Source organism: Thyridium curvatum (assembly GCF_004353045.1).
Source record: "Thyridium curvatum strain D216 chromosome Unknown NODE_43_length_354360_cov_84.162100, whole genome shotgun sequence".
Lineage (NCBI taxonomy): Eukaryota > Fungi > Ascomycota > Sordariomycetes > Thyridiales > Thyridiaceae > Thyridium > Thyridium curvatum.
In genome coordinates this window covers 236,597-262,876 of record NW_022156798.1, presented here as the reverse complement: position 1 = coordinate 262,876, position 26,280 = coordinate 236,597, and the positions used below count along the sequence as shown (strand labels likewise).

The 26,280-nt window shown below is 55.6% G+C and overlaps 5 protein-coding genes across 5 annotated transcripts; 3 read left to right on the top strand and 2 right to left on the bottom strand.

Annotated features, from left to right (window-relative positions):
* Positions 1-609: 609 nt before the first annotated feature.
* Positions 610-2,014, top strand: E0L32_007234 (uncharacterized protein; the record flags this gene model as incomplete). The annotated part of the gene is made up of 3 exons (XM_031141955.1): positions 610-693; positions 755-1,668; positions 1,747-2,014. The coding sequence occupies 3 exons, from the start codon at positions 610-612 to the stop codon at positions 2,012-2,014; spliced, it is 1,266 nt and encodes a 421-aa protein (XP_030993830.1).
* An 8,322-nt stretch (positions 2,015-10,336) lies between these two features.
* Positions 10,337-12,904, bottom strand: E0L32_007233 (uncharacterized protein; the record flags this gene model as incomplete). Its single annotated transcript, XM_031141954.1, has 1 exon — positions 10,337-12,904. The coding sequence occupies one exon, from the start codon at positions 12,902-12,904 to the stop codon at positions 10,337-10,339; it is 2,568 nt and encodes an 855-aa protein (XP_030993829.1).
* A 1,312-nt stretch (positions 12,905-14,216) lies between these two features.
* Positions 14,217-18,229, top strand: E0L32_007232 (uncharacterized protein; the record flags this gene model as incomplete). The annotated part of the gene is made up of 3 exons (XM_031141953.1): positions 14,217-14,397; positions 14,482-14,540; positions 14,600-18,229. The coding sequence occupies 3 exons, from the start codon at positions 14,217-14,219 to the stop codon at positions 18,227-18,229; spliced, it is 3,870 nt and encodes a 1,289-aa protein (XP_030993828.1).
* A 703-nt stretch (positions 18,230-18,932) lies between these two features.
* E0L32_007231 (uncharacterized protein) lies at positions 18,933-23,106 on the bottom strand (the record flags this gene model as incomplete). Its single annotated transcript, XM_031141952.1, has 5 exons — positions 18,933-19,014; positions 19,072-19,892; positions 19,950-20,960; positions 21,032-21,437; positions 22,490-23,106. The coding sequence occupies 5 exons, from the start codon at positions 23,104-23,106 to the stop codon at positions 18,933-18,935; spliced, it is 2,937 nt and encodes a 978-aa protein (XP_030993827.1).
* Positions 23,107-23,648: 542 nt separating this feature from the next.
* On the top strand, positions 23,649-25,383 carry E0L32_007230 (uncharacterized protein; the record flags this gene model as incomplete). Its single annotated transcript, XM_031141951.1, has 3 exons — positions 23,649-23,720; positions 23,792-23,991; positions 24,063-25,383. 3 exons carry the CDS (start codon positions 23,649-23,651, stop codon positions 25,381-25,383), a joined length of 1,593 nt encoding a protein of 530 aa, XP_030993826.1.
* Positions 25,384-26,280: the final 897 nt, after the last annotated feature.

The window sequence follows — 26,280 nt, the reverse complement described above, 5'->3', positions numbered from 1 at the left end:
ATCTCTAGGTGTTAGTGCTGCTGTGAGAGCTTGGGGATTTGAAGGAGCATCACGGTCACAGGTATCAGTCTCACGAACGACAGCCAAAAAAAGAAAAAGGCAAGAAGAAAGCATCTACCTACCCTCACACTGTTGTTCTATTATCAGTTTGTGGACCCCGGAGAGCGCTCCATGTAGTTAGGCACCCCCATAGCATGGCGGGGTCTTGGGTGGTGTTTTAGCCTCGCTGGCATCCATCCAACCTGCTGAGCGTGTCACCTGCAGGCTGCAGCATGCCCCTACCCCAGCCTGGTGCCGTGGTCAGGTGCCCGCCCCAGCCAAGCGGCTGCTTCGTCTTCCGACAGCGGCTGCCCGCCCTCCTCAGCATTAGTATCTCCTCTGCAACCTCCATCTCCAACAAAGGCCCAACAGGTTCACGTTGACGTGACGACTCTGTTGCGTGTTCTTGCATCAGGAGTGGGTGGTAGACAAATACAACTCTTCGACGCTTTCGCCGTACGCTTCCCTCACCGCTGTTGACGAGTGCTCGACTTGACGGCCACGATAACTCCGTCCGTCATCACACCTGTCTATCCTCCACCACCGCACCGCGGAGCGACAGCATCAACCATGGCGGTCAAGGCAGTCATCCCGTTCCTCGTGGGGATGATGCTCCTGACTGGAGTGTGCAACACGCTATTGACCAAGTATCAGGTATGCTCTGCTGTGCGCACAACACTATCGCTGACATTGCTGACGCCATGGCCTTTGCTAGGACAATCAATGTGTCCGCAACTGCGACGACCCAGACCCCAAGAAGCGGGCTCACTTCGAGCAGCCCGTCATCCAGACCGCGCAAATGTTCGTCGGTGAGATGGGCTGCTGGCTCGTTGTCGGCCTGATGCAACTCTACAACCGCTACATCGCTAAGAAGCCCTCCGAGGGAGGCTATCAGCCGGTCGACACCAACGAGCACGCCGACGCCGACGCCGACGCCGACGCTTCGAGCATACATTCCGAGACCGCTCTGAACGGCAGCGGGAACAGGAACAAGCATGATGAGGCGATCTTGCGGGGTTTCCGCATCTTCCTCCTCGCTCTGCCGGCCCTCTCGGACCTCCTCGCCACTACCTTGATGAACTGCGGTCTGCTGCTCGTTGCTGCCTCCATCTACCAGATGACGCGCGGTGCCCTCGTCTTGTTCGTCGGCCTGTTCAGCGTCGTCTTTCTCCGCCGCAAGCTCCACCTCTTCCAGTGGCTCTCGCTGATGGGTGTCGTCCTCGGCGTGGCCATCGTCGGCCTTGCCGGCGCCATCTGGCCCGACCCCAAGTCGAGCAAGTCCGCCCCGCCCGGCGCTGGCAAGCCCGAGGCGGCTGATGTCTCTGCGGAGGCGGTCAGGGCGATCATCGGCGTCCTCCTCATCGCTGGTGCTCAGATCTTCACTGCCACCCAGTTTGTGCTCGAGGAGTACATCCTCGAGCGCTCAGCCATCGAACCCCTCCGCGTCGTCGGCTGGGAGGGTATTTTCGGATTCTCCGGTACTGTGATTGGCATGGTTGTTCTTCACCTGGCCATCGGCCGGACGGATGCCGGCAGGTACGGCTACTTCGACATGGTCGAGGGCTGGCGGCAGATGACGGAGCACCCACAGGTGTTGATCTCCAGCTTGCTGATCATGGTCAGCATCGGGTACGTACACACCCTCCCCCCCCCCCTTAGTAAATCTATTGAGAGAGCCCCCTAGTTCTGACCATGATTTCCATCTAGCGGCTTCAACTTCTTCGGCTTGTCCGTGACCAGAAGCGTCAGTGCCACCTCTCGCTCGACCATTGACACATGCCGGACTCTTTTCATCTGGATCGTGTCTCTCGGCCTGGGCTGGGAGACGTTCAAGTGGCTGCAGGTTGTGGGCTTCGTGCTGCTAGTCTACTTCACCTTCCTCTTCAACGGCATCGTCCAGCCCCCATTTGAGTTTCTGCGGGTCCAGGAAGAGGTGGAGGAGCTGCTGCCCGAGGAGCCGGTCGAGCACATGTAGACGGGGCCGAGATCGCACATGTATAGTTTCTTTCATCACCTCTGCATTCTATTGGCGTTGGCACGGGGCTTCAGCATAGGATATATACGTTATCAGGCTTGTATGACTCTTCTGCATCCTACCGTGTGAGAAGCATTGTGCACTATCACGAGCTTTGCATGCTTCCTGTCCTGACGTTCTCGAACTGTGAATGAGGCCCCTCTTCTCTTCGAAATAGAACCTGCCACAGGAGCAACGGCACATGCACAAGAATTTACCGGGAAGATGTATTGTCTCGATACGGACCTACCAAGACTATGAAATTAATGGTGAACAGTGGCAAGACGAGCCTCCCCCCGCTCGCCGGATAGGCTTGCGTGCCCATGATTCAAAAAGCACTGCTAACGCTTGCGTGTGTACGCCCTCTGGGACGAAAAGTGAAGAAAAAAAAACATGAATGCAAAACTCCAAAATCCCATATGCAAAAGACGTTGCGTCAGAGACAGCACGCAGCAAACCCGTGCGTGCGTGCGTGCGTCGTCGTCTCCATGGTCACTCTAGGCAGCTTTCCCTTCCTCCCTGCTTCGTCTCCCTTCGTCTTCTGCTTCTCCTTCCCCTTCTTCCTTCTTCTTCCTCCACCCTTTTCCTCTCGCGCCCCCCCCTTTTTCAAGCAACCATGCACAGCAGCTCGGCCTCGAGGATGAACTTGCCCTCCTTGTACTTCTCGCTCTGCTCGTAGGCCTTGTCGTACTTCCAGCCGACGGTGTCGCCGCACGACTTGCAGGCGATGTCGCGCACGATGTGCCGGCCGGTGGTCATGTTGCGCTCCGAGGGCTCGCCGGCCTCGATGTTGACGACGTTGTTGAAGAGGTAGGCCTTGCCGTGCTGGCCGCGGAAGTTCTGTAATCGGGAGGAAAATGGGGGAGTTTGTGGTTAGGAATGAGGATTTTATGTACATTGGGGAGGGGGTGCGCGCCGGGCGGGCCATTTCACAATGTGTGAGGCGGGCGTTGCGGGAGGGAGGGAGGGAGGGTGTATGTAGTAGTGGAAGTAGTCGTAGAAGAAAAAGAAGGAAACGACTATGTACTTACTCTGCTTATGATATCCTCGTGGTTAGCGAGGTGTGCCTTGCAGCTCTTGCAGCCGTAAATCTTGTTGCTGTTGAGGTAGGTGTTGTATGCGAGGCCCATGACGTTTCGATTCACCGGCGTTCTAACCGGCTCTCTTGGTTCTTCTTTCTCCTGTTGCTGTGGACGTGCCTCCTTGCCTTCGCGTTGTCGTGGGAGTTCTCCTCCGCCGAATACAGTTCTATGTGGTCTGTCAGAGAAAGTCTCTGGAGGGAGAAGAGAGGCAGCGCCGAGGCGAGTGACGGATGGCCTGGACCCTGATGTCGTCAGTGCCGGCGATAAGAGCCGTTATCGCGCGGGGCGTCAGTGCGGAGCAGGTGACTGGAACAAGAAAACGGGAGTAGTCAAGGGGCAGTAAGATCTTCTCAAGAAGCAGAGATTTCTTGTCTCGAGATGCGTTCTATGAGTACGTTCTTGAGGGGCCAGAAAGAATGGGAGTGTGTGTGTCCAAGGCACTCGTGCAGAGGGGAGAGATTCCATGTCACAAGACGACGTTGGTCTGACGGCCGGGTCCGATTGCAGCAGCGCTGATTAGATAAAGTTAGGCGTGACAGGTCAATGTCGAGTGAGGCACCTACCTAGGTGGTGCAGTGTTTAACCTAATCCGAATAGAGTAGTGCCACAGCGACCAAGCACCACCTGTGGTCGGCCTGCAGCAGCAGATGCTTGAGACAATAATGAGCTCCTCTATTATAGTCCTCGTTTGAGGCAAAAAGATACAAGTAGACATTCACGGGATAACTAAGGTATAGGTACCTAGGTAGGTATCCCATAGTCTGTGGCTGCCACCACTCCCACTCCCTACGGAGGGAGGGTGTGCGAGCAAAAAGAGAGGTGCTGGACGAAGTGGGAATTGAACCCACGACCTTTCCTATGTATTGAAGTGGTGTCAATGCGAAAGGAAAATCATACCCCTAGACCATCCGCCCAAGTGGAATGTAGTCTCCACTCCTTCTAAGTGGCTATTAACCAACTCACTCTGTGGTGCAGAGTGCATGTATTGAAAGAGCCATGATCCAACCATTCTTGTAGGTTACCGCAACCTGAAATCTAGGAATTCTGTTTATGAGAAGTGCACCTCCAAGCAGGCAATTTCATTCCAAATACACATATCGACGCAATTGACCACCGGCACATCCAGGCCTATACCACCTCCAGAGACCTCCAGGGCTGATCAGATAGCACTGGGGCCACGATTTCATAGGTAGCTTGCAACAGTCACACACCCGATGGGTAGCGCTTTGTACAGGACCTTGAATGACAGTCTGTTTGATCAAACTACCTAGTCTCTACAGCCTCTATGCGTCGTCTCGCCATATTGCTCCGTCCCAACAGAAGCAAAGCAAACGTCCAAGCAACAACCCAGGTTCTATACCTGGCAGCTCTCTCGCCATGCAATATGCAGTAATGACCGTATGGTTCGTGTCTCTAAAAAAAAAATCTTTCGCCAAATAATATGTACAAGCAGAAATGACTGACATCGTCGTATAGTACAGGGCACGGAAGCGTAAGTGTCGACCCGCTCACCAGGAAAAGGCCTCCTCTACAAAATCAATCGTGCCCTGGTACTGCTTTTGGCGCACCGCACGCCGTACCTCATCGCTCAGCGCGCCCGGTCCGCATACGGATACGCCCATAGCGCCAACCTGGTTCTCCATCTCCATGGCAAGGAGCGTCTCGATATTTGGCCGGCCAGGAAACATCTGCACTGTCGCACTAGGAGAGTGGATTTCCTTGGTCGACCTCGGCCTGCTGACAAAGAGCATGATGCGCAGGACATCTCTCCGCTTCTCCATGGCCAGGATCTCCGTCATCCACGGCCGGATCCACTCGAGGTGCTCCGGCGTCTGGATGATCCAGACCAGAACGACCTTGCGCGCAGCCAGCGTGTTGTTGGAGTATCCAATCACCAGGTCGCGAACGTGAGGCACGGCCTGAGTGATGCCGACACCACCCGCAAAGAGCATCACGGTTCCGTATGAATCCATGTTGTGCAAGCCGCCGTAAGGACCCTCAACGAAACAGCGGGTCAACAGCCTGCCGTCCTTGCACTCGGCCGCCTTTTTGTACAGGGCGCTGGTCATTCCTGTCCGGGCCCGGATGATGAACGACATGCTGCTCTTTCTCCGCGCGAGGATGTCCTGTCTATTCATGGCCAGCTTCTCCGAGTCGGGATCCTCCGCCTCCTCGCTCCAGGCGACGGAGAAGGGGTGTGATTGCCACAGACTGACAGAGGGCATGTACAGGTAGGCGTGCTGCCCCGGCTTGAAGGTCCACGGCCGGGCCATGGTGACAGTAACTCGGCATGCGTTGCCTGGCAGAGCTTCAACCAGGGTCCTCGTGCCACCGTGGCCCACGTTCGCATATGCGACGCGGACCGCCCTGGCAAACCGATCCAATCCCCAAAACGCGATAACAAAGTACAAGTACTTGATTTGCGGGAGGCCTTTGATGTCAAGATGGTACCAGACTCCAATGACAGCCAGGATGGCAAGGGCGATATGGAGAAGCTTGAAGGTCTCGTAAAAAGCATGCCTGATAGGACTACTAGCTTGGATGCCAATGAGCACGAAAGCACATGTTGCCTCGAGTTGCTACGTTAGCTTGTTGATTAAGGACAACAGGAACTGTCAGACTCACAATGAACCCGAACACCATGTACCTGACCTTGAATGTTATACCCACTGCCGCTGCCCAGCCTCCCTCGGTGGAAGCGCCGGCCCAGAAAGCCAAGGTGTGAGCAAGAGCCTCGAGGATGACGATTCGACCAAGCCACCGGTGAAGCAAGTTGAAAGTGTCGAACGAGATGTTCAGCCACTTGATCAAGGGGTTGTTGCGCCCGGCCATGAGAAACAGAGGGATCTAGACAACATCAGCAAGGAGATACAAGGGGTCAAGTGGGAAGTATGGGCAACCTTACCATGTTGACAACAGACAGAACACCTGTCCGATTGCGAATCTGGGAAGCAGCATTGCTGAAGTTGGCGTGCAGCTTGATGTCGACGAGGCAAAAAGCAACATTGGTAGCGAAATATCCAACCAGGAGGACGAACTGGAATCGGGTAGGCAAGGTTCCGATGTTGATCGCAGAGCTGAATTGAATCTCACGGTTGTGTCTCTTCCTGGATAGTGGCGCGTAGATGACGTTTCTCTTGAGCCAGGAAAATCTGGTGTCGGGTATGGCAAAATATCGTTGAGAGTCGTTGCTGAGACTGGTGACTGTCCGCACATATTTGACCAGAGCTGTCACGATCCTCCAAATGATGAACATGACCGCCAGGGCGCCACATATGATGAAGAGATAGTAGGACAGGCGCTCATGTTCCAACTCTTCATTGAGGGCCTCCAGTTGCTCCTCGGGACTCTCAGCGCCGTGCCCGTCCCTGCCAGCAAGGGCCGACATTGTTGCTGTGAGACGTCGTGATGTCTGAAATTGGTGTCGTGGTGGATGGTTTCCGAGACACTGCCGGGAGATATTCTGAGGCAATCAGGGTATATATCTCGACAGGCGGAAGTAATGTGGTGGCGCAAGATCCACGCAAGGGATATGGAATGTGAGATCGGGAAGGCGCCTCTCAGGTGGTCGGCTGGAATGTGGAATGCGAAGTGTCGTATATGGCTTCCCCTAAAAATAACCAAGCACCTGGTTCACACCGAGTGAAGGAAGCAGAGAAAGAAGGCTGGTAATGACACAACGCTGCTCAAGATTTCATCCTGTGATCAAGCCGCCAAGCAAGGTAGTGAGTGAATGGATCTCCCTGTGGTGACTGTCAGGGACCAAGGATCTGTCGCGTGCCAAGCCGAAGCTCTCTGTTGGATCGTCCAGCGTTCAAAAGAGCAACACCCGGCCAAGTTGGGCACTCCGACAAGCAAGAGCAAGAACAAAAAAGGTCGGCTGTCACTTGGTCAGTGTCGAAACAGGCTGGCCTTGAGATAGGAAAGGAAAAGGTAGAAGCAGCTCTGTGAATGAATGGAGAGTGCCCTATTTGGGAAAGCGTGTGAAGAGAAGAAAAAGAGGATGAAGAGCCTCCGAAGGGACGAAGAGGAAGGCCAAAGAAGGGAATTCACGTAGATCAATCCACCAGGGTAGCGTGAGGAAGAAGGGAGGAGGTGAGGTGAGAGAGCGGCATAAGAAGTGAAAAGCAGATATATGAACGGCTTGCCCTGATAGATTGATCGAGTGGTCTGGGGTGGGCAGGGGAGTCGGGACAGACGCCAGAAACTGCTACAATGGTAGGGCCTGAATGGCCTCCAGCGCACGCCCAGCAATCATTGATGAGCTGGGTGTTGGTGACTGATCCATACGATTCGGGTGAATTAGAGGGTTCGCTGGGGGTGGTGGAGCCGCGTGTTACAGCTGTCTGCAAGTCTATTTGGTGCATTGAAATCTGGAGCAGCCCACTGAAATGCTCCCATTATTGTTCAAAAGTGCAGTACTAGGCACTCTGGGCAGCGGGTTCCCACCACTTTGACTGAAACAGCGAACGAATCGTCTCGTCTATCCTTGTGCTTGTTGAAAATGTTCATCGGCCTTGTCGACCTGCTCCTTCATATTGTACAGTACAACTAGGAAAATCCAGATACAAGGTCAAATAAACATCTGTCCGGGTAGAGGATCACGGTTTCACAGTTAATGACCCAACATACACTTGCAGGGGGGCAGTGATATAGGAGGAAGTAGAGAGCCCGTTGTAAGTACATATACCTCAGTTATCCAAGCACATCACTTCAAGGCCTCCACGATAGTTGCTCTTGCTGCCGACTTATTGCATGTGCCATCTACCGAGAATATGATCGATATCGCCCAGGCAAAGAAGGTCGGCTACCTTCTATCAAATCGGATCACGGCTCTTCTGGACTCGTGCATTGACGGGGAAAGAGATCCTTCACGGCATACGAAAAGTCACGGCATGCATGGCCACTGCCGCACCGAGTCTGCGGTACGAGGTCACGATATCACCTCTCCACTGGGATCCGTTGCCCTCGATGGCGATCTTCCCATCCCTTGCTAGCCACCTCCAGGCCCCCCCTGCCCAGCATATGCCCAGCCGTCTAGTTAGTTACTTGCAGGTTTTGCTTTTCCCCTGCTCCGACGGAGGTCTCACGACATGGAGAGAAAAGGAAAAATATTTCACCAAGCGTCTGCTCTGCATGACTGGTCGAGCTCGCACCCACAGTCCCTGTCCTGGTTCATGCGTCCATCTCGGCGGAAAAATCTTGGCATCTCAAAACCACCCCGGGCGAATGAGCGGCCTCCGTCCCTCCTCCGTCGTCCCGGCCTTTTAGGCTGGGTCGGGCACCTCTGGCCGCTGAGTGGCCAGGGACCAGACTTCTGAAACGAGCGGCCTCTGGAGCCTGACAGGGGTCTGGGCGTGTGGCTGACCTGCTGGGTGGCCCGGACCCCACCAACGCAAACGCTGGGGCTTTTCTGGACGGGAGTCCGGAACGGTCCATGGATCGCTCACAGCCAGTGGTTTTGCGTGTACTTGCAGATTCGGAGTGACACTGTCAGGCACAACGAGATCGATGTGGCGACGGCGGGCGCCTGGCCAGGGGCCCGCTTGGGGGGGAGCCCGCAAAACGCCTTCGGCCGCCGCCGCTAAGAGTGTTACGGGGAGGGATCCGCGCTGGGAATAGGGGGCAGCCTTGCATTTATGACGAAAGTAACGGTCTGACCTCTGCTGAGGGTAATTAGGATCTCTCCTGCTCTGATTCGGATTTGCACCAGCAATTGCACAGTCTTGAACGAAGCTGGACTGGCTGACTTGGAAGTAGGTAGCGCCATGAGGTCACGTCCAAGGGCAGTGCGTGGCTTTGGAATGCTCGGCAGTGGCTGGCCGTCTGTATCACGCGCACCGCCCAAGGCCGCTACCATCAGCGCTTGGAATGCTTCAGAACCATCACCAGGACTATCATGGCTTCAATCCTGGACCTGTTCTCTGGCCACAACCAAGCCACAAGGCTCTCAACCCCGGATACCTCACCTTGCTGCATATACGAGTATCCCCGTACCAAACAGATTGCCAAACGCCAAGCCTACTGTCAACATTCGACAGGCATGAATACCCGAAACGGCCAGTCAATCGCGACCCAGCTGTAAAGAAACCGTAGCCATGTCCACTCAGTCCTACGATATGCTGGGTTGGCTGGGGAAGGGAAGCACGCAAGCAGGCTCCAGAATAGTGCAAGGGAATTCATCAGGAGATACCACGTTACAGGGTAAAGCACAACCTAACATTGACGGCTTTGATAAAACGGTGGAGTACTTCTGTTGCCAGCCCGTCAACTAGTAGTCTGATCGTGACTTGGTCACTTGGGGACGAACAGCCATCCCTATTCTTCTTTGCAAACAAAGTGATCTTCGCCAGGGCTCTCTAATCCTTGCAGTCAATTCCCTCTGGGGAAATGAAGAAAAAAACGTGGTTGGGCTGTTGCGTCACCCGTGACAGTCTTGAAACATTGCCGTTTCGGGAAATCCACCAAACAGGCAACACGGCCCAATACATCGGTAATCACACCGCAGAGGCTTGACAAGTGGTTTGCTTCAGTATTTGGAGTTTTCAATGTCTGGGCAAGCCTCGTTCAGTTGATGGGCGGCTACCAGATGAGCAAAAGCCAAAAGGCTCGCTATGGACCGCGTTACGAGCAAGATGCCCTTTAAACGAGGGAGACCACTTGATGAGAAGTCATTTGCAAAGACGCTAGGACATCAGGTAAATTGCCTGTTCACATAGAGCCAAGAAAACGGCCGTGTGGGTTATCTGCTTGGGCTTGGCAGCGTTCATGCATAGTCGATGACGGCTGCTTTGACATTGCAACTCTCAAGCAGTGACAAGGTCCACGAGGCGGCGGTGGCCGAGCGCGTTGCATGAATGATCTTCTCAGGGTTGGAGCCGTCAAATTTGCTCAATATCGGCTCGACTTTCCGTAGCACAGACACCGTTACTACTCCGTACGTCGTAAATAGCTTCCTCGCCCGCACTCTTGCCCCCCCCCCCCCCTGACACATCTCGGCCACATTATGGACGGCAATGGTTATCTGTTTGTATGGCAACGACCCACAGTCTTGATACACCTCCCAGGGTTCTTCTCACGGTCCACGAAACGAGCGTATACATAGGATTGATGATTCACGTTCCAGAACCATATCCATCACTATGATGATCGAACGTGATCTATTTCCATTCTACTTGTACATGGGGTCTACTGCCGCCCTTCACATCCCCAGCTCGTCATCGCTGTCTTGGCCGTCGCCGCCAACCAGGTTGCTCAAGCTCCTGAGGGGAGGGCGGCTCTTGGCGTGCAGCGACGACAGCTTTTGACGGCCCTTGCTTGCCTGATTCTTGGGCTTCTTGGCCGCATGATAGCGGTTCTCCTGCTCCATGCCCAGCTCGTCATCAGGGAGTAGACTCAAAAGACCTGTTGCGCCCGACCTTCTCGTGCTGCCCATGCGTGTCTGCTTCTGCCTCTGCGGCCGACTTACCGGGGCATGACGACGGCTCCCTGTCTGATGCTTCTGCGTCGTCTCATCCTCCGTCGCAGAGCTGTCGTCGTCATCATCAGAACCGTTATCAGCGGCGCTGATTTGACCATCCTCCTCATCCGATATTTCATTGTCGTCCTGAAGAGAGGCCGAGGGTGATTCGGTTTCATACTTCTGCATACTTCGTGGAGTTGCTGCCACAGAATGCTCCGAGCTGCTACAGGACGGAGACAGTTGGCATAATGCTCGCGCAGGCACAATACTCGTCTTCCTGACCAGTGGAGTGGCTGTGACCCATTCACTAAGCCCTCCTTCCCAGCGGTACCCCGAAAAGAGTGCATTGCGAGAGCTCGGTGGCCTGTCATCCCTCGAACGCGCCGGAGTTCTCCTCGTTTCCAAACCCTCAGCGAATGCAAGATCTCTCATGTCCCCAGTCCGGTCGGCAAGGGAGAAGGCCGCATCTGCACGTAACTGCTTGAGATGGTTATCAAGCCCTGCTATGCTAGTGAGACGTGTGCAGACTTGTGCCAGATAGGTATGTGCGGACGTAGCTGATGACGCCCGTCCACAGCAGTTTGCAATAGAGCTGACCAGGTCTATCACTGCATCATACCGCTGCGTCCAGCGACTGCCAGCAGTCCCTTCCTGTAATGCCTCCTCCCAGCATCTGTGGATGACTTTGCTGTATGAATCGTCGTGTGTGACCAAACTGATGTGTGCTGGGTGTCTCATAAAGAATAAGCAATGATGTAAGATATACCGCTTGATTTTGATATCTTCTCGCCTCCGGGTGCTTGTATCGCTCAAGCTCGTCTGGATTGTATAGAGTACCCGTTTGGAAATGGCCTGGATCTTGTGACTTGACCTGATCTCGGGATACTCGACTAGGGTTTCTTGTCCGAGTATGACCATCGAAGTAAGCAATGCCAGTGCAGCCGTCAAGACTTGTCGCGAAACAAGCTTGGGGTCTTTCTTGGTCAGCGCCGTAGCGATACTAGGGTTTTGTGCTGTCAGCATGGAGAGCATTGTTGCTGCAAAGCTGATTGCCTCTCGAGAGGTTGAAGAAGTTGTAAGCGCTCGTGCGACGATAGACCAGATAGCCGCGAATGCCGGTGTGATTAACCACGTAGCCGGTATCAGGCCGGTGGTGAGAAGTTGCTCAAGAGTTCTGAATAGAGCAGCTCGCCGGCCTGTGCTGTTGGAATAGTCGATGAAGACGCGCAGCGGTGCCATGGGCCCAGCCTTGCTGAACGTGCTCTCAGCTGCTGAGGGTTCGGGATACTGTATATTGGCCATTGCTTCAAGGATAGTTTCTGCCTCGATATACGCAGCCGAATTCTCGCAGAGTTTGACGAGCAGCTTGCAGAAGGTGAAATTCAACAGGCCCTCTGCTATCGCATCCTTGATGATCCTGGTGCCGTGCCCCCGAACAACATTTCGTAGGTGACTCCAACCGTTCACTGCCCCCATGGATTCCAGATCCTCGTAGATTTCAGACGACACCTTTGAGCTGAGGATGGCGGACTTGGTACCATTGGCTTCCGCCTCCTCCTGTTCCCATTGCTCGAGCTCCGTGATGAGGTCGGGGACTCTGCGCAGACACATGCTCATGAGTGATTTTGATCTCGGTGCTGAATCTTGTTGCCGCGTCGTCCGTAGCAGAGCTTCCAGAGCTCTGAATATCGACTCATAGAGAGAATATTTCGAAGAGGACACTTGCTTCCGAAGCTGTGAGAGCTCAGCCTGGAACGCATCCCGAGCCGACAAGCCTGAGTAGATACGTTTGGCTCCTTGATCGGGAAGGGCACCAGTCGAGGCAGTGCTTGGCTGAATGGGTGACGAGACGAGCTGTCCTCTGACTCTGCGAACCACCGGCGTCGGTAAGATCGTGTCCCGAAGGTCTGGACCTGTAGCACTGCGATTTTTGGAGACACTGGGATTGCCGGTGATGACGCGAACCTGGACATGTCGCTCCTTCCGGGATGTCCTTGAAGAGTACGTGTAACGAAGCCTTTTGCGTGGTGGTGGCTCGTCTCGAGCTGGATTTGCCCGCTTCAAATTGGCGCTGCTTGTGTCTGGCGCCGGATCTGTGGGTTTACGAGAAACCTCCTTCCTGAGTGCGGCAACATGGGAGAGTAGCGGGCGTAGCAGGCGATGACATCTTGTGGCGGTCCACGGCTGCGGTGTTTCTGGTTTGGTCGTCGGGTTCGTCTTCTTTCCCTCCTGGCGGATGTGCTCTTGAGCTTCAGCCGCACCGAGCCCAACGCCGAACAAAGACGTGTAAGCAATGCCTGTATCCATAATTGATCCTCATCGGAATAATAGATGCAAGATAAGCCCGGAAAAGCCAGGCGGTAGTGTAGCAATGGATGGTTCTTTGCAAATGTTATGCTGCTAGATTTGGCATGCTTTCCGTTAAGAGCGGCTCTCTTGGTGAAAGAAAAGGTCGTTGCCCAAGGAGCTCCATAAAATGCTGTGAGAGGAGATTCAAGCAGAAGCAATACTGCGCATAAAGCTGATGATATCTTCTGAAATGCTGGATAGCTAGGATACTGTGAGACGTGAGATATTCGGTATGAGGTTGTAGTTGAGGTACATCATTTGTTTACTTGATTGCCAGTTTGGGGTGATAAGATAAGGAATTTGGCAGGGAACAAACAATGAATTGTAAGCCGTCGTCGGCCGAGGGCAGGTACCGACACCGACGCCGATTTTATGCGAGACGTCAATCGATTTCTACGGGGCCCATGGCTGTGTCCACAGCCCTGCGACAGAGCGCCCCAAGTGATCAATGCTGCAATAGGAGATATACGGGCATGAATCCTAATCCTAGCGCTCTGGCATCTCCTATTTTCTTCTCTTCCGCTGCTCGCGTGCAATTGCTTCCCAAGGAGCCGTACGAGTATCTACCTAAGGTAAGGTAGCTCAGCTCCCGAGCCCTCGGAAGTACCGCATACTTGAAGCTCTGGGCAACACTGAACTCCACTGGGTGTTAGTCATGCCAATTCCTGCATCCGCCAGTCGTCGCCCCCCTAAAAGAGCCCGAGAACCAGCGAGTCCCGCCCTGCAAATGGCGGCTCGGCGAAAGTAGCCAGTACCTGAAGCACCGGGCTGAAGAGCCAGCAGCCAGGGCCCTCCGCAAGTTGCCGGGACATTGCCGTTAGGCCGGGGGCTCATGCATCATTTTCCCTGCTAAGAAAAAAAATCGACCAAGTCATAATGTCGAATAACTTTCTTTTACCTGACCTGCTGCACCACACGAACACGACATAGGGGAATTTGTCCATTTTCACCCTCTGCCTTTTTTCCTGCTACCAATTCTTCCATTGTATAACATTTGATGTAATTGGTGCCCGCCTTTCCTTTCCCCAAGCTTGGTTGCGCCGTTGTATACTAGCAAAAAAAGTCTCGAATTGCGCCGGCGTTGGTTGGCCCTCGCGACCCTTTGACACCTCTCCTACTCGCCCTCGTAACCCTCGACCTCGCTTCGAATTGTACGATACCTTATACTTTGGCTCTGGCGGGACATTCGGTCACACCAGCCAGACTTTCTTTAATACTCGACGCCCCTCTCTCGACCCGTGTGTATTAGTTGCGAGTCGTTTGCGTCACGATGGCTGCGGTCGAAGATAGCTCCAAGACTGCCTCTGAGGCTGGTGTGTGGCTGCTAGAAGTCCGGAATACTGGCAAGACAAGAGTGGCTAACACCAATTCTTCTTCAGTGGCACAGCATGTCAAGGACCAGCCAGAGCAGGACCAGAATCCCGAGGATGGCGCCGAGCAAGCATCTGAAGGTATGTCTATTCACGCCACTGCATGCGCACGCGATGCGGCGCAATACTGCAGCCACCAAAGCTTGAGGCTAACAGCACATCCAGATGCCATGTTCGTCCTGTCCATCGCTCTCCCTAACTCCTCCGAAAAGCTTCAGCTGATGGTGCGGCCTTGCCTACCTCTCCCAATCTCGCCAGGAGTGTGAGCTAATTGTCCCTTCAGGTCTCTCCCCACGAGCAAGTCCACGAAATTCGCCAGTCCATAATCGAGCTCCCCTCCGCCCTCCAGTACTCCTGCTTCCACCTCGAACACCAAGGCCAGCGCATCAACGACTTTTCTCAGATCTCCGAGATCGAGGGCATTGGGCCCGATGCCGAGATCCGCCTGGTCGAGGACCCCTACACTGAAAAGGAGGCCCGCATCCATCTGGTCAGAGTCCGCGAGCTCATCGGAGCTGCCGGTGATCGGACAGACACCATCCAAGGCATTTTGCCTGGCCTGTCGCTCTTCGACAATGTCACGGCGGAGGCTCGCAAGACTGCCGAGGCTGCCGAGGAATTTGACTTTACCGCTGCGCCCAAGCTGAGCACTCTGCTTCCCCAGGAGAGCGAACCCGCGCCCAAGACCGTCAAGGCGATATCACTATCACCCTGGAACCCTCCACCCGCACATCTGCGCCAAAAGGGCCACCTGCTGTACCTGATCGTTACCACCAATGAGGGCGAGCAATACCAGATCACCAGCCATGTCGGCGGCTTCTACGTTAACAAGTCCTCCAACAGCAAATTTGACCCCTTCCCACGGCCAGCTCCCAAGGCTTACTCGGCACACTCTCTCCTCAAGCTGATTGACCAGATCTCTCCCTCATTCAGCGAGTCGTTCACGCAGCTCCAAGAATACAACAGCAGCAAGGAGCTTCTCGCCAGCTTCCAAATAACGAATGCCATTCCCGCTGCTCCCTGGCTTGTACCTCAATCCTCTTCTCCCATCTGCTCCCACAGCTCCGATATCACAAGGACGCAAGAGTCCTACCTCATCTCCGGTGTTGAGAACACCGACACACTGAGGGATTGGAACGAGGAGTTCCAGTCAGCCAAGGAACTGCCCAAGGACGGTGTTCAAGACCGCGTCTTCCGGGAGCGCCTCATCTCGAAGCTCTTTGCGGATTACAATGACGCTGCTGCTCGAGGCGCGGTTCTGGTGGCCCGGGGTGAGGTAGCACCTCTGAACCCCACCGAGGGACGAGATGCCCAGATCTTTGTCTACAACAATGTCTTCTTCTCCTTTGGCGCCGATGGCGTCGGCACTTTCACCTCTGAGGGCGGTGACGAGGCTGCGCGGGTCGCCACTGGCAAGGACGTCGCGGGCGTGAAGCTTGTGAACCAGCTGGATATCGACGGACTCTACACTCCCGGCACCGTGGTTGTGGACTACTTGGGCAAGCGCATTGTCGGTCAGAGCATCGTTCCCGGCATCTTCAAGCAGAGGGAGCCAGGCGAGAACCAGATCGACTACGGCGCAGTGGACGGTAAAGACGTCGTTGCAGCTGACGAGAAGTTCGTTCCTCAGTTCGAGAAGCTGTCGCAGGCGCTGAGGGTTAAGAAGCACGCAGTCTGGGACAAGGACGGCAAGCGCTTCGATCTGGAGGGCAGCGTCGAGACCAAGGGTCTCCTCGGCACCGATGGTCGTAAATATGTGCTCGACCTCTACCGGATCACACCTTTGGATATCTCTTGGCAGGATGATGCTGCCTCCGACGATGAGTATCCCCACAGGATGACCGTTCTCCGCCCTGAGCTTGTCGAGCTCTTCACCCGTCACAAGATGCGCGAGTGGGTCAACGCCGAAGTTGCGAAGCGTGGTCAGAACGCCAAGGATAAGAAGGCTGAGGGAGAGGAGGCCAAGGAGAAGACCGAAGGCGACGAGGCTGCAGATGCCGACAAGAACAAGGAAGAGGACCGTATTGACATGTCGAAGTTCAAGTTCGCCCTGAACCCCGACGTCTTCAGCGGTCAGGCACCTCAGACCGAGGAGGAGAAGGAGGAAATGAAGGCAGACGAGGAGGATGTCCGGGCTGCATGCAAGTTCCTTCGTGAGACTGCCATCCCCGAGCTTCTCAACGAACTGAAGGAGTCCGACATCAGCTTCCCTATGGATGGCCGGTCACTCAGCAAGCTGTTGCACAAGCGCGGTATCAACCTGCGGTACATGGGCAAGGTCGCCTCTCTGAGCGAAGAGCCCCGCCTGCAATGCCTCCGCGAGGTCTGCGTGCGTGAGATGATCTCTCGTGCGTTCAAGCACGTGTCCGCCAAGTACCTCCGCTACCTTCCATTGCCTTTGACCTCGGCGTGCATTTCGCATCTGTTGAACTGCCTGCTCGGTGTTGGTCTCAACCCCAAGCCCACTGCTGATATCGACCAGTCCATTCGCGCACTGTACGATGACACAGACCTGGCCTTTGAGAACGTCTCTCCCGAGAGCTTGAGGGACTCCATTCAGGCCGAGGTTTCTCACCGCTTCCGGTTCGAGCTGCCGGCTGACTGGCACGCCGACCTGAAGCACCTGCAGCTGCTCCGTGAGATCTGCCTCAAGCTCGGTGTCCAGGTTCAGTCCAAGACCTTCGCTTTCACTCAGGATGCTGCGGCCGAGGCCCCCGCACCCGAGCCCAAGGCGAACGGGGTCAACGGCAACTCCAACGGCGAGGGGGCCAAGAAGAACAAGAAGAAGAAGGCTCGTGACGGCTCGCCCGCCTCGATCGCCTCTTCAACCGTCGTGCCGCACACCTTCACCCCCGACGACATCGTCAACGTCGTCCCCATCGTCAAGGACTCGTGCCCCAGGAGCGCTCTGGCCGACGAGGCCCTCGAGGCCGGCCGGATCTCCATAGCCCAGAACCAGAGGAAACTCGGCCAGGAGCTCCTGCTCGAGTCCCTGTCCCTGCACGAGCAGATCTACGGCATCCTGCACCCCGAGGTCGCGCGCGTCTACCACACGCTGTCGATGCTCTACTACCAGCTCGACGAGAAGGACGCCGCCGTCGAGCTCGCGCGCAAGGCCATCATCGTCTCGGAGCGCACCGTCGGCGTCGACTCGCAGGAGACGCTGCTCGACTACCTCAACCTGTCGCTCTTCCTGCACCAGCAGGGCGACAGCGCGCTCGCGCTCGAGTACGCCAAGCACGCGCTCAACCTGTGGAAGGTCATCTACGGGCCCGAGCACCCCGACACCATCACGACCATCAACAACGCCGCCGTCATGCTGCAGCACACCAAGAACTACCACGAGTCGCGCCGCTGGTTCGAGGAGTCGCTGCGCATCTGCGAGCGCGTCTTCGGCCGCGCCTCGGTCAACTCGGCCACCCTGCTCTTCCAGCTCGCGCAGGCCCTCGCCCTCGACCAGGACTCCAAGGGCGCCGTCGCCAAGATGCGCGAGTCGTACAACATCTTCCTCGCCGAGCTCGGGCCCGACGACAAGAACACCAAGGAGGCCGAGAGCTGGCTCGAGCAGCTGACGCAGAACGCCGTCTCCATCGCCAAGCACGCCAAGGACGTCCAGGCCCGCCGCCTGCGCGCCGGCATCCGCTTCACGCCGCGCTCGGGCGCCCTCGGCGCCACGCCGCAGGCCGCCTCCAAGGCCGGCCGGGCCGAGGCCTCGGGCCCCTCCCTCCCGGCCTCGTCGCACCCGGGCGCCTCGGGCATGGACTCGCGCTCCATCGACGAGCTCATCAAGTTCATCGAGGGCACCGACGGCCAGAAGAAGAAGGGCGCCGGCGCCAGCGGCGCCAGCAAGAAGAAGCCCGGCCGCGCCAACCCCAAGCAGCGCCGGGGCGGCAGCGACGCCGTCAAGGCATAGGCTCTCGATGAAAGTACCTCGTGGCGCGCTGTCGGGAGGGGACTGAGCTGGAGCTTCCTGCTGTAAGATCAAGATTGCGCACGCCTTTGCTGACAGCATCGGGCTATATGTCCCATTGCCACCGTCTCAGGCGTTGTATCTTTACACGTCTTTCCAAAAACACACTGTACCATTCACAACAACAAAAAAAAAGCACAAACTCTCATACATATACAGATACTATAGGAGGCGGTGGGGAGCTGGTTGCTCGAAAAGAATTGTGTGGCTGCACTTGCATACGGAGGCATTGCGACTCCTTTTTTTGAGTTTTTCTTGGTTTGGAAAAAAAGGGGGGCCATCCCACGGTTAATTCCTCTCTTCACCTTTGGGGAAGACCGAGCATCTGTACAATCTAGGCTGTTGTTGCCTCTCACAAGTTCGTCAGAATATGACAATACAACATCTTCACTCCAGATTTTTGCTGTGCTGTCACCAAATATGTCCGTGCTCAATGTTCTTGTGGCAATCATAGTTCATTCGCTCAGATAGTCAGACATCGACCAGTAGCCTCAGTTTCAATACAAGCAAAATACAACCCTCCAGGCGCTAGACCTATGCTGTAGTACTGCTGATATAGTCTCACCTCCCAAATAGTGCGAATACAGACTTGCAGAAGGAGTCCCGTGCTCGATCTGTCAAGGCCGTTTTTGGTACCAGGCATCAATCAAGGATTGCCGTTCATGGCTGTCGCCACAGATAGACCTCGTCCAACTGGCGCGTGATAAGAACCAATGCTTTGGAAACCCCTGTGAAACACGATGGTCAATATCAATTCAAGCATAATCCAAACAATGGCTGCTTACTTGGTCAGGTCAAAGCCCCTGTCCTCCTCAACCTCAGGAACGCTTGGCGCCTCTTGCGCTGCTGCCGGCTGAGGCGGCTCAACACGGCTTGGTCTCGAGGGGCTCTGAATAGGCGACTTGTTCGCGGCAGGCGGCGGGCTGCTGCTCTGCACAAGGCCGGCTAGGGGTCGCGAAGGGCTGAGATCAAATTGCGCTGATTTCAAGGGGGTGCTTCCAATATCAGCATACTTCCAGAAGGGAGCCGGAGAGCTCGTGGGCATATGTTGACTGGGTCGCTGGGCTGTGCTGGGGGGCGCAAGCTTGGGATGGACGCGGTGCGGCGCTGGGGTGACAAATGACGACCCTTCCTCCTGCATGTAGGATGAAGCGAGTGTGGGTGACCGCGGGGCTGTGTCTGCCTCGCTCGGTGGCGCACTGTTTGGGACAGGTTTGCGTGAACGAGGAAGAGGACTTCCGTCGGCCGTCAGCGACGACTGACCCGGCAGAAGGCGTCGGGAGCTCCGATCCGGTGTCATTTGTGGGTCGCGTAAGGCGGAGCGAGGTTGTGGTGATCCGGATGGTGATACTTTGCGTTTCCTGGTTGAACCATGGTCCCGAGCGGCCATCTCCTTAGGTCCTTGGTTGACGTAGTTCAGCTGGTTCGGTGACGAGGGGTTTGAAGAACCCCTGTGGCCGCCACGACCTCCCTTGAACGCATTTCGGACCATATCGTCCTTGTAGTCTGGGAGAATGTACCACTTCATACCCTTGCCGGGCTCTTCAGTAGAGCGAGGCACCTTCTCGAATGCCTTGTTCAACGAGAGGTTGTGGCGAATAGAGTTCTGCTTCATGTGAGACTCCAATCCATCTTCAACAGTCTAGAAGGGGAAAGGGCTTACCTGCCAGCCAGCAGCCTGCTGGTGTTTGTAATAGGAATAATTCTCCATGATGAAGCTGTATATACCGCTAAGGTTGAGCTTGCCGTCAGGCGTGTTCATGATAGCTTGGGTGATCATTTGCGCGTAGCTGTACTGCGGCTTGAGATGCTTGTTCTCATCCAGACTCAGGTCCACATCGTTGGGGTTCATCAGCATTGTTCCAGCCTCTTTGAATTGGGGGGATTTCTGGGAGACGGTGGCGCGACTGCGGGCCGAGGGGGGCGTGCCCGGTCGCTTATAGTCAGGCGGTGCAGGCGCTATGGGTTGCTGGAATGGCTGGCCTCGGGGAAGTGTGCTCCTCGGAGTGTTGATGGAGGATTCGCCGGCAGAGTTAGGTCGTAGATTTCGGGATCCAGGAATCGGGCTGGTAGTGAATTCAGTCTTGGGCAGGCCAGCCCGCCGGAGGTATTCCTCGTCGATGCGCAGAGGAGCAGTTTCAAGAGGAAGTACAAACATCATCTCGATGTTTCCGATCTCGATGACCTGGCCGCTTACCAAAGGCTGGGATTCGTTGAGCTTCAGGGGCTGACCGTTGATCTTGAGTCCGTTTCGGCCCTTGACCGTCAGCACCCACTCCTCATCCTTGCTGTTGAAGAATATCACAGCGTGCTGGCGCGAGATCATTTTACTGGGACCGAGATCGATGTGGACGTACTCGTCGTCGTCCTCGGGGTCGTAGCCAGGGGGTTGCTGGGACTGCGGCTCAGAGGAGCGTCCAATATTCACGATGAGCTTGGTGACGTAGTATGTCCAGTCGCAAGCAGCGATCTTGGCGTAGGCTTGAACGCCTTCCTTATTGGCTTCATGTATAGCGTTGCTGTGATCGCGGCTCGACTGTACGAGCTGGCCGGCTGGCGAGTGCAGGTGGCTGGTGACTCGGGTGACGACATCATCGTTGAGGTTGATTCCTGAGCTGTCGGCAAGAAGGCTGGAGCCTTCCTCTTCCACGGTATCGTGGGGCGAGGACTCAATCTGCGTGTAACAGTTAGTATGGATTCCTGCTATGTGCGACAGACGGAGCGCTCGGAGGCATGCACTCGTACCTGCTTTCTGCGCTTGGCAGGGCGCGAGGGCGACGAGGTATCGGGACGATCAGTGCTCGGCTCCCTGCGCGAGTCGCGCCTGGTCCGTTGTGAAGACCTCTTGGCTGGACTAGGCATCTTCTTTTTTTGGTCTTGCCTGGATATCACCGAAGCATGCGGTTCTCGAGATCCAATATCTTGTCCTGGATGCGGTGGTGGTGAATTGTCGATTGCGGCCAGCGGGGCAGACCACTCGTGGCAGGGGAGAGTCAGGGCAGCCCTCTTTTTTGCGACAGGTGTAACACTGGCGATCTCGAAAGCGCTGCTCGGTGCTGGGGCAGCTGGGATCGCCGTGCTCGGGAGACGAATGTGATGGCGGAGATGGATTTCGGGCGTGCGGCAGCGAGGGTTGGAGGGGGTTTGTTGACTTTTGTGTCGTGGCTTTGGCCACAGGCGAACCTTATTTGTCAAAAGGCTTTGTTTAATTGAAGTCGCAATGCGAGACTCGATCGCGATTACCCAAAATTCACCAGAAAAACCGCGTCGCTACTGGGACCCGCATTGGAACGTGCCTTCTTAAACTAGCACCTGACAAGTACCTGTGGGTCTCCAGCCCAGCAAAACGTAGGGGCAAAGTACCTCCAGAGACAAGCGCGTAGATTGGCGAGCTGTGAGCCCTCTGTCAGTGACTGTCAGTCATGCCCCATCCTTTTCCACCTGATGCTCGCCCCTTCCATCCCGTCAATGGAAACCCTGATGCTCACTCTAATCTTTCTCTGGCTGGGGAAAAAGGAAGGGGCAAGCTTCCCGTCCAACTCTATTGTCGCACGTAAGGGACCTCGGGAGCTCATTCATTCTCAACCCTTGGGAAACCCAGGGCAGGTGCAGCAAAGTAAAGGAAGTATGCATACATCCGAGAACAGGGATGCCTGCATGCCAGTCCTCTCGGGCGGCATCTGAACCCTCCCTCTCCTCCCCTCGACCTAGACCTTACTGTCTCTCACAAGCGAGAAGCAAAAAAGCAATGAAAGGGATGAAATCATGTGCGACACGGATCCTGTCTGTTGGGAAGCAAGCCGGATGGATGTACCTCCCGACGGGTCAGCAAGACCTCATACGTTCCACTGCAAGGCAGGAACTCAACTGACAGGGCTGAGGAATGAGACGTGATGCATGTTTCTCTGGGTACCTATCATATGATGCAAAGTCCACGTAAAGATACAAACGAGTTCGATAAAGGCTGAAAGTTGATCCTGATCCCTATATTCATACAATTCATACACACACCACACCAAGAAATGAGAACGTCTGGTCGACCGCAACACGGCTCTGAAGAAAAGTATAGCCAAGGTATCAATATCAATCCGTGATGTCTGGTTTGCGAATGCCCGAACCCGTATTCCTCGAATGAGAATTCATTCCCTTCGTGGTAACCAACAACCATATCGACCCTTCAACCAGCACATGAACAGCCCTTACGGCTTCGTGACTTCCTCGTCACCCTCCAGCAACCGCGCGACTTCCTCAAAGTCCGGCACATCGCTGGCTGAGCTCGAGACGTGCGCCCACATAATCTTGCCGTCTGCGCCGACGGCAAAGGCTCCTCCCGTCTGCCACCGGCTGCCGCTCTCGGTGGGCCGATTCCAGATGCCCTCATCGACTCCGGCTCGATATACCGAGTAGAGCGTCTTGGGTCCCATGGCGTACCAGACGCTGGAGAGCCCCAGGCCCCACGCGGCGTAGACATCGCGCTCCTCGTCGATCACCACATCAACCTCCCACTCGCCGCCGACGTCGACTATCCACTTGTCCGTGACCTCCTTCGACGAGTGCGAGACGGCAACGCAATGGAGCGTAGAGGCGTGGCGGGACGAGAGTGTGGTGAGCTGCTTAAAGGCCTTCTCTGCAAACGGGCAGCCGCAGTGGCGCAGGAAGACGACCACGGAAGGCTTGTCCGAGGGTAACCGTAGCTTCTGCGTGACGGGTGCCTGGTCGCCGACTTTGGGGACCTCGGAAACCTCCTTGGCCGGAGGAGATTTGAAGGATTGAAATTCCCGCTGCAGGGCTCCGCCGATCGCACTTAGAGCCGCTGACATGCTTATGCGGTTACAGTCGTATAAGTCTGTAAGTTGTTATAATATTGGTAACGGTCCACAGGATCCGTTAAGGAGTGAAGCGATAGGGTAGATATTTATCTCCGAGTATCAGAAAAAAAAATGAGAGGAAAGTGAAGGTCTCGTGATGCCCTCGAGGCTGAGTAAGTTTTATCGAGTTCTTGAATGACTTCATTCGATAAGTTCGCAGACATCATCGGGAACCCCGCTAGCGCGGATCTCCAGGGTCCAGCTCATGTACTCCGTACCGGCCGGGAACCCCTCCACCCAAAGGAACATCCACCAATTGATCGCTATTATGAACAGCATCTTAAGCTGTGAAAAGTGGGATATCACAGAACTCGAGGCTTCAACTTATACGGCTAGATTCTTTAAAAACGACCGCATATGCATGGGGCAAACAATAATTTTGGTAAACTGATAGTCCCAAGGCCACATCAACGAATGATTGCCGTTCCAATAGAACACACAGCTTGCTCGCTGCAGTCATCGAAATACCGAGTTCTCAAGTCTCAAATATCAAGATGCACGAGATCATCACCCTCCAGTTCGGGCAGCAGAGCAATTATCTGGCCACTCATTTCTGGAACGCACAAGTAAGTCGCAATGAAGAAGAAACATCATACCACCCCGCTCGCGAACAAGATTGATCAGTGTCTCTACCCAGGAATCATATTTTACATACTCGGCCGATCAAGAATCACCAGTGAACCATGACATCCACTGGCGGCCCGGCATCGGCGCCGATGGCGCCGAGACTTTTATGCCCAGGACGGTCATATACGATCTAAAGGGCGGCTTCGGTTCGTTGCGCAAGATCAACGCCCTGTACGACGTGATGGAGGATAAGCCGCCGGAAGCTCTCTGGTGAGTGGCCCAGCATGCGGGGAAAGTCTTTGTTATCGGCCGATGCTCATGACTTGCTCTCCCACACACAGGAGCGGACAGACCGTCGTCCAGAGACAAGAACCCATAGAGCAGAGCGCCTACCAGCAGAGCCTCGACGCCGGGCTGGAGGCGCCGCCCCTCAGCACCGAGACGGTGCGGTACTGGTCCGACTTCAACCGCGTCTTCTTCCACCCGCGCTCCGTCGTCCAGCTCGACGAGTACGAGCTCAACTCGGCCATCCGGCCCTTCGACAAGCGCGCCTCGGGCGAGGAGCTGTTCTCGTCCCTCGACAGGGAGCACGACCTGCTCGACCGCGACCTGAGGCCGTTCGCCGAGGAGGCCGACCACATGCAGGGCATCCAGATCATGACGACCATCGACGACGCCTGGGGCGGGTTCATGACCCGCTACCTGGAGCGCATCCGGGACGAGTACGGAAAGACCACTGTCTGGGTATGGGGGCTGCAGGACTCGCTGCGAGGGGTTCCCAGAGAGAAGCGGCTCCTCCGGCTAGCCAACAAGGCGCAAACTCTCACAGAGGCATACAAGCAGGCCTCACTGCTGGTACCTGTCTCCATCCCCGAGAGGCCCCTGCCCCGAAACATATCCCTAGACCTCGCCTCAAGGTGGCACACGTCCGCCCTCCTCGCCACGGCTATCGAAAGCGTCACACTGCCATCTCGGCTCAAGCACGCCCAGGACCGGGACGCCATGGGCACCATCACAGACCTGCTCAACGTCATGGGCAAGCAGACAGTCGCCAGCCTTTCGATGAGCCTACAACCTTCTTCCCATGACCATCCAGCAGCTCCAGCGGTAAGCGGGGACACGCATCCGGAGGGCGCAGCCGCAGAGAGCCTCTCCCTGGACATAGACTTCTCGCCGCCCGACGAGCTACCACAACAGTCGTCCCGACAAAACGGCCACAAGCAGGCCCGGGTCTTTGGCCAGGTCGTGACCAGCCGCGGCCCCGTAATCAAGGACGAGGCGGCGGAGACGACGACGGCCACCACCACCACCACCTCAGAGGCAGACCATAGGGAGGAGGTGATCCGCCGACGGCACGCCCAGCAGAGCTTCAGCAGGAGGTACCGCACCGACCTGGGGTACCCCCTGCCGGACAGCTTCCCGCGCATCTTCCTCGACGGCGACGCCGGCAGGCCCCTGCCGTCGGGCGCCTCCGCCGGCGTCACCGCCGCCCTGTCGACCGAGAGCGCCGTGTGCGACCGCCTGCGGCAGCTGCGCGGCACCGTCGTGCGGTCGATCGGCCTCGTCGACCGCGAGGGCCTCAGCAACGACCTGGCCGAGATGGCGGACGAGTACCACGACGGGTGGTCCAGCGGCAGCGACATTGGAGACGACGACGACTGAGCTGCCTTGATGCTACGGAAGGAGATTGGCAAGTGGGAAAGAAAGATATATTGGCTCTGACCATCCGAGGTTCTGTACTAGGATTCTATGGAAGTTAGGTCAGAGAAGCATGCCCACGATCCTCATCAAGTTGGTCACGGCGGAAGACGCCACGCCTATGTCTAGGATCGAGTGGCACCCATTGTTCCTTACTTGTCCGTTGAATAGGGCGACGATAGCGAACAATGAATTGTACATACCGGGGATGCCCAAGAATCTCCAAAACACTGCCAGCATTACATTACTAAATATCAAAAAAGGGTGTCGTGGATTCTATCCGAGCCTAGTGGAATTTTCAATGGAATAATCGCCTCAGCTTTTCGTTTGCTCTGTGAACTCTTCATCGCTGAAGTCTTTTCTCCTCGACAAAGGACACAGGAGGTGATAACACATGTTAGTCGAAGAAGTTCTCAACTGGATAAATCATACCGAAAGCCACAATGCGAAGTACCCATGAGAATTATCAACTCCCAGCGGTTCTCATCTGTTGTTTATTGGGCCGGGGCATTTGTGCCCCGAAATGCGATTTCTATTAAGAAGCTGTCATGGGACGAGGCAAACTGCCGAATCGCTAGATACACATATGCTAGACTGGACTCCATACCGACAAGCCCTGCCTTAGCAGGCATGTACGCAGCGGTCTGGTGCTGCTGGAACCCCTCAAACTCCTTCTCGGTGCTAGAAATGCCCCTCGGGTCCGGACGCCTTCCGTTTGCCACAGAAAACAAATGGCAGGAACCTAGAATAGTATAGGGGTATTGGGGTATGTGTGCTTGTGTGTGAAGAAGACAAAAGGTGCTTCGAAGATCGTACACTTTTCAAGAATGGATAGGCAGGCCATCTACGTCTCACAAATCC